Consider the following 8,114-nt stretch of genomic DNA (forward strand, 5'->3'; position numbering starts at 1 on the left):
CTACTTTCTCAGAGGGTTTAATTTGTATTCTTGATTCTTATATTATAAGTTATAGGTAGAAACTTAAGTGAAGGAATTTAATATCTATATGCGTCATAGTTAAAATCCGTTACTATAATTTTTTGCATGGGAAATAAAAATGTACGCGTATAAATAAAATGTATTTAATATGATCTTTTATGTATGTCATTGAAATTCATAATTTTTAATATGTGTATTATTGTTACTTTTGGCAGATACAACAGAATGGGGCCTTCGGGAAATGGTGTTGGGACGATGGAGAGATCACAGGTAAGGCATGAATAATTTTGATTCACAAACTATCGTTTCATATGATAAAAGCATGCTGTATGTTTATTAATAAATCTTTTACAGTTTTAAATAAATTTATTTGTACTATGTGGCTTACTGGGTGGGAAAGGTTTCAAGATGCAACTGACAGGTAATAAAGATGTCATCCTAAGTTTGTTTACCTTCATCTAATTCATTAGATATTTGTGTTTATTTTTCTTATAAGTTCACTTGAGTTCCCAATGCCTTCGAAGAAAAAACTTTTGAGTGGTACGAGACCTCTTGAAGAACCAAAACGCCGATGCCTGATGATTGGTTTTATTTTAAATTTTATAGGGGCCGTAAGGTGGATCCAGGGCCATCTTTGATCTGGTGGGGACACTTTGAAGTATAGGGGCTCTCCAGATTAGATATGGGGCGCTTCAAATTATTTACTGGACGATTCTTGGTTATAAAAAACACGCTAGTTAAAATTATTTAGTCATTTAATATTTAAAAAGGAACAAACATTTACAAGAAGTAATTTTCATGACATTTAATTACCTAAATCATATATTACATGTAAAAAAGTCCATTTCTTTGACCCTTTATACTCGGCAAGGTTTCGGACATTACCTACCAACAACTCGTCTCCACTTTATCTCGAAAACGTACACCCTGGAATCGTGATATTATACAGGGTGTTTCAGGGTTAAGTGGCCATACTGAAAATATGAATTAAGGACCTCAAGACAAGAAAAAAAATGTCCTCTGAAGGTATGTCCGCAAACTCTTTGTTTAGGAGATATTCACACCTAAAGATTTTCATTGTTATGAATTATTTAGGTTCTATGAAATAAATAAAACTTATTTATTTGTTCCGAATATTCCATTAATTAAACATAAACATTAAATTCATATTAAATGTAGTTCAAAGTGATCCCATTGAGCATTAAGACAGGCTCGGCATCTTTCTTCAACAGCAGCAGTGGCAGAACGGCACTGGGTACCTGTTATTGTTTCACAATATTTAATTATCCTTCTTCGTAAGGAACTAAGATCATTGACTGGCCTTTTTTTTTAATGTCACTCCAAACAAAAAAAAAGTCCAGTGGTCTCAGGAGAGCGTGCAGGCCAATCCACTGGTCCATTCATTGGGATAATTAACATTTAGTCATTGTCGTGGACCTCTTCCGTGATGTGCAGGACATCCTCTAATTGAAACCAGATGTCCCTTCTCAGTTGTAGTGGAATATTTTCAACTAAATCATAGTAATCATTATTAAGAAATTCCTGAAATGTGCCCGCATTGAGTAGAGGTAGGAAGAAATGCCTTGAAATGACCTTCACTTTGAACATTTAATATGAATCTTAATGTTTACATTTAATCAATAAAGTAGTTAGATCTGATAAATAGGTTTTATTTATTTCATATAACGTAAATAATTCTTAACAATGAAAATCTTTAGGTTTGAATATCTGCTAAACAAAGAGTTTGCGGGCATACCTTCAGAGGAATTTTTTTCTTGTTTTGAGATCCTTAATTCATGTTTTCAGTTCGGCCATTTAACCCAGAACACCCTGTATAGTGCAACTTATAACCAAGTAAGGCATTGTAATAAAATTAGGTTTGTATATATTTGTATACATTAAAGAACACGTATTTACAAAAAAAAAAAAATATTTCTTATAAATATTTACTGGTTTTTTTTTGTCGTTTCGCTATTTTTATTTAAAAAAAAAAAAAAGTGAATATAAAATGAAAGACATGGTTCGAATATTATTAGTCTCTTATTACTCCAGAGATCTTTATTATTCGACGCTTAAATACGATGTGAGTTCTTGTAAATTTCTTTTTTTAGTTTTCGAATTTTTTTATTATATCCTCAAGTTTCTCTATATCATTGAACCATATTCGTGTACTTTTGTTACACTTATTCTTCATATTGCTCACCGGATTAGAGAAATTTATAGTCCGTCGTGATTGCACTTTCTCTTTCGACGTAAAACCGGTTGATTTATTTATCATGCATCTTGATATTTTCATCTTCTGTTTTTTGGGCCATTTTAATAGAAAACGTGCGTTTCTTTAAAAATTGCGGTGGAATGAGTTCATTCTTCGTAATCGCTAATGGCCCCCCTCTCAGGGGACCGACAACCTAGTCCAAAAGGTTAAGTACATAAGATCCTATCAATATCACTGATGAACTGCTCAATGTTTCCTGAAGCAACCTTACTTACTTATCAGTTCATGCTAGTTTCTTTTTAATTTATAGATCACAGGAGTAAGGGGGCCCAGGCTTGGTTACCCCATCGGCCTAATGGCGCTGGTCAGGCCACTACTGAAGAGACTGTTGTCTTCTCACTTAAGAGTGTAAATAAATAAATAATTAAATTAGTGCACATACCGCGATTTTAAACTCTTAAACAAACTGTTTTATTAGTTGAAATAATGGGCGAAATTGCTCATTGTCTACTAAAAATGCTATCGACTGGGGCCTTATACTACAAGAGCCGGGAAGAAAAAAAAGACAGTTATCTCAACCCAATTTTTGATTACTTTAATAAAAACTATGTATAATTACTAGTCAAAACTGATGAGTCTGCCAAGTATAGGTAGGGGGAATAAAAAATGGCGGCTGTTTCAAAACATTAAAAAAACATTAATTTTTCATTCGGAGCTCTATATCTTAAAAACTACCAACTAACACTAGAAAATCTAAAAGAACATTATTTAAAGAAGAGTAAATTTGCTGAAATATTAGCCCTATTAGAGCTAGCTACGTCCAATAGTTCTCGAGATATAGCATTTAAAAAAGCAACATTTCATAAAAATGTACTGAAATATCAGTTGTTAGTTAATTTATTTGGAGAAATCTATATGTCAGGAACTATGTGACTTACAGATGTCTATTAGCAATCAAATTAAAGATAGTTTAATGTACATAAAGTAGTTTATTACCTTTACCTTCATAGGAATAATAGTTTTCATGATATTTGCTAAAATAAATTGAATTATAGTTGTTCGGACAATAAGTTTGATTTATGAAAATCTTTATTTCAGGACGTACAGATGTCTGTCAGCACTCAAATTAAAGCTAGTTAAATTTACTATAAAATAGTTTATAATGTTTATCTTTGTAGGAGTAGTAGTTATTATGATATTCACATATGAATATAAATTTGGCAAATGAAAATTTGCCCGAACAACTATAAATAAATTTATTTTAGCAAATTTCATGAAAACTACTACTCCGTCTGTACGTCACATAGTTCCTGAGATATAGATTTGAAAATAAATTAACTAACAACTGATATTTCAGTACCTTCCATACAACATCTTCTGTTGTACATCTTGCTTTTAAAAAGCTATATCTTGAGTACAATAAGTAAAATATAACTATTGAACGTTAATAGATCTATTAGGGCTTACATTTTAGCAAATTTACTCTAATTTAAATGATGCTCTTAGATTTTCTTTTGTTGTTGGTAGTTGTAAAAATATAGAAATCCGAATAAAAAATTTATTATTTTTAACGTTTTGAAACAGCCGCCATTTTTTATTCTCCCTACATACACTTGGCAAACTCATCTATTTTGACTAATAATTATAGCTAGTTTTCATTTAAGTAATCAAAAATGGGATGAAAGAACTGCCTTTTTTCATCTCTAGGGCTCTTGTACTATTAGTGTTAAGGCGGCACTAATTATATCGAGCCGACGTATTTGTTGGTCAATGGTCAAAAATTATAAACTTAAATTTAAACCATCTCTCACCGTTGCACCCTGCACTTGAATATCTTATATCGAACTTTTTTATTGGTGAACTCTGCATCCGTGCACATAATCCACAAAATAATTCATTTAGACCGCGTTTCAGTCCTAAATATTGTAAGATATTAAAAAAAAAAAAAAAAAATGATCGTGATAAAGGACCTCTACATCAGATTATGTTCCTTAGTAAGTCAGTGAAGTCGATCTCTGTAATGTAAATGTAAATACATAGCATTAAAAATATTGAAGAACACTTCTTATTTCACTTAGCAGTGTTTTTTTTCTAATTATTTTTTGAACTGTATTTCTCGACAAACCTAATTTATTCCGATTTCAGTTTTTGACAAACTTCCGTTAGTCATTTTATGACTTTATTTTTCACTTACCGCTTTCATGAAATCTTTCAGACGAAACTCTTGGATCGCTTTTTAAACTAGCTCACGGATATCACTAGAGAACTGATTTTATTTTTTTAAATTTTATTCTTTGGAACTAATACTATAAATCCAGCTGACGAAAGCCTTGGATCGCTCATTTTTTTTTTTTTTTTTTAATACCGTCACGTATATCACTTGATACCGGATTTTATAGATATTTGGAAACACAGCTAAATGGATTTTTAACTAAGAAATCATAGTATTAATTTACAGATTTGTCTGTAATTCATAAAGATATCACATTACGTCACAAACCAGCAATTAATATTCAGTTGAATGATTCATGATAATAGGTCAATTATTCCTATCACTGCCACTAGATCTAGTTGGCCTACGTAATTGCCGCAATCTGCGGAAATAGTCCAGTCAATGAATGCTCAAAAAAAGCATATAGAGGATGTAGAGGGGAGGGGAGTATTTGTCAAGAGTGCATTTTTTTTTCCTTCTCACAAGAGTGCATTGAAGATGTCCATGCTTAAAAGTCCCCGCCCCTACCTCTTCTTTCGTAGCATGGAAGAGGAGGGGATAAAGAGGCGTAAATTTTTTTTTTTAAATGGTGCGTCTCACAGAAATAAATGTTTATCAAAAATTTAAGCTGTCAATATTATTTTCGCATCTGCTACGATTTTCGATATATTCGCTGACTACAATTGAAAATTTCCGAAAACTGATTTTTGTATTACATTTTATGCCTAACTTGTCTTTATAACTTCTCAGCCTTTAGTTTAAAAAGAAAAAATGTCTGCTAGAAGGAATTTTTAGACCATTTTATTTTTTTTTCAAGAGCATATATTTTTTACTCTTATATCTTTAACTGGTCAAAAGTTATACTAATCTCGTGATCTTCCGTGCAAAGCAGTTCTTCGGTTATTATTGCAATCCATAATTTATACGAGCTAGTATGTTGTCTCTTTACTCACGAAACGTATATACTATATGTTTATTTAATAAAAATGATATGTATGATTGTATATGAGCTCTTTAAGTCCATTTTCCAAAAATCTAGTGTCATTTTTACATGTTCTTTTTCATTGTGTAGCAAATTGTTTGTAATATATTTAAAATCATCTAGAAATTGTAGTTCAAAAATTTGCTGGTTAATGAAGTAATAAAAAAGTTTGGTTTTAAAGTGGCGTATTGTGTGAGTTTCAAATAGATAAATTTAATGACCCTAATAATCGAAGTAGTATTGAATTATCTAAGTTCCGGGAAGTTGTTATAAATAGTTTTAAGTAGGGCTCCAGAACCCACAGGGTTGACTTATGGCTAGGTGTAATAGAAAATAAGTATCTACCAGAGCCGGATTGGAACCCAAGTACCCTTGGAGTTAGTATCATGGTGCCTGTGCCACCGTGCTCTAATAATTGTATAATTATACTAATAGGAATGATAAATTTGACACCGTTAGCATCAAAAATAACATTATTCTACTATATGTAACTTTGTATATATATAAAAAAAAAGACTACCCATATTTTTAAATTTAATGATAATGAATACCCTTCATATCAAATTTTAATATAATGAAAACCCTTCAATACCTCAATTCGAACATAAATGGACTTGCGGCTCTTTGGCTTATATATTTTTAATGAAAAATATTTCAGAACATTTCTTAACCTATATTTTAAAATAAGGAAGCGTGTTCGGATGCCATCAAAATCTTAAGTTATGGATATATACCACATATTGTATAATAATATACAGTCTTAATTTGGATTTTAATTAGTAGAAAAACGTTATTTTGCAAGGATTTGTTGAAAATTATTGTATTGTTTAGGAAAAATATTATTTCAAAACAGACATTAAATTTGAATTTTATACATCAGTATTCTTTGTCTGAAAGTAAAGATTTTATTTTAATAGTTTCATTAGGTGATTACCGACTATTTCCGTTTTTCTAGTCGTTACCAATTTATAGCAGAACACGTTTTACGTCAAAGCGAATTAGGTGTTACGTCAGTGTGGAAGAAGAAAAAAATTCACATTACAATACGAGTGATTATTATACGTAATTACTGCAGAAATACGACAACATGTTCCTTTCCCTACGTTTTAATGTTATTTCTTTCAGTTCTTGTTAAGAGTTATATACGTAAATAGAGAGAAAACACTATTAAAAATGTGCAGCCCAACTGCATCGGGTTGCCTCAAACACAGCATACTTTTTACTGGTAAAGAACAATTTTTTTTATTAGCCTAAAACAATTAAAAGCCTATTAATTTGAATAGTCACTTAATAAACATTTTTGAATTATGTTCTAAAGTTATACTTAATTTTTTTTCTATTATTTGTTATTTTTTCCCTTACATATTTTAATTTTTTTTTATCTTTGTTTATATGTGTTTTTAATTTTTCCATTATTTCAATTTTAAAGCTTTCTCTCTTTTTTCCATAAAACAAAATTAAAGTCAAAGGTATATATACATTTTGAATATAGAAAACAAATAAAAAAGTAATAAAGATTGAATTATATAGGTATATAAAACAATGTAGAAATAAAATGTTCAATATATGCACGCTCTCCATTGAGCCATCGCTGTCCTTATTAATTACCATGCGTGTGATGATCAATAAATCCCAGGGAGTCCAGGATTCTTTTAAAATAGGAAAATGAGCGATCAAAGTGTTTTGTGTGGCAAGATTTATATATATATATATTGGGAACATTTATTTAAAGAAAAGATGTAAACGTGGTCGAAAGGGCCAATGCGCTTGCGATAGGTAATCAATAATTATATAACGTCGAGCTAGGTCAGTACTTGCATATATAAATAATTTTAAATTATTTTTTGATTGTCCAAGAGCCAGAGTTGGACAATAAGTAATTGTAATTGCAATTACAATTACGATATGACTACAATTACTAGTTAAACCAAAGTAATCTCAATTATATTTAACTGTAATTAGTAATTACAATTACTTTTGGCTCAAAACTGCCAAGAGCCCCAGAAGAGAAAAAAACTGTATACAGTTTATAATAAAGATTGATGACTGCCAGCCGTAGTTAGGGAGAAGAAAAAATAGTGGCTGTTCCGATGCTACAAAAAATGTATTTTTGAGTTTTTTTAAATTAAAAAAAAAATTGTACGTCATTACCTATTAGAAAATAGCCAAGATTTAACCTAGACTATAAAATAGGTACAGTAAATGTCAGTAGAAAGTAAATATTGAAGTATTTAAGGTGCACGCCTCCTGAAGTTCATTTTATTCCAGAAAAACCTTAAATTTTTAATTTGGAACTCCATATCCTTAAACTACTTACAGCACTAAAAAAACATCATTGCATATTATTTAAAGTAGAGTAAATTATCTAAAATATGAGCCCTGATAGACGTCTGTACGTTTAATAGTTCTTGAGATATAATAATACGTAAACCAAACGAAAAGTCTATTTTGTGAATTTATTTTGGTAAATATCACATAAAAACCACCAAGATAAATGTTATCAATTACATTTGTAGTACATTAAACTAGCCTTTAATTTGTGTGCTCACAGATATCTATACTTCTAATCATTCCAGAGATATAGTTTTTATTAAATCAAATATTGTGTCTTAACAAGACACAATATTTGATTTATCTACTCTACTTATTGATTTATCTACTCTACTTATTGATTTATCTACTCT

General features: G+C 30.3%; 1 protein-coding gene across 1 annotated transcript in view; it reads left to right on the forward strand.

Annotated features, from left to right (window-relative positions):
• Positions 1–236: 236 nt before the first annotated feature.
• The window catches only part of LOC106685917 (uncharacterized), a gene marked incomplete in the record, with an annotated part of 19,398 nt that continues 11,520 nt past the window's right edge, over positions 237–8,114 (forward strand). The window contains 1 exon segment of the mRNA XM_067046393.1: positions 237–291. Coding sequence (XP_066902494.1) covers positions 247–291 — 45 coding nt within the window.

The sequence above is a fragment of the Halyomorpha halys genome, unplaced genomic scaffold (genome assembly GCF_000696795.3).
Source record: "Halyomorpha halys isolate HHAL.00 unplaced genomic scaffold, Hhal_1.1 Scaffold755.1, whole genome shotgun sequence".
In the NCBI taxonomy this organism is placed as follows: domain Eukaryota; kingdom Metazoa; phylum Arthropoda; class Insecta; order Hemiptera; family Pentatomidae; genus Halyomorpha; species Halyomorpha halys.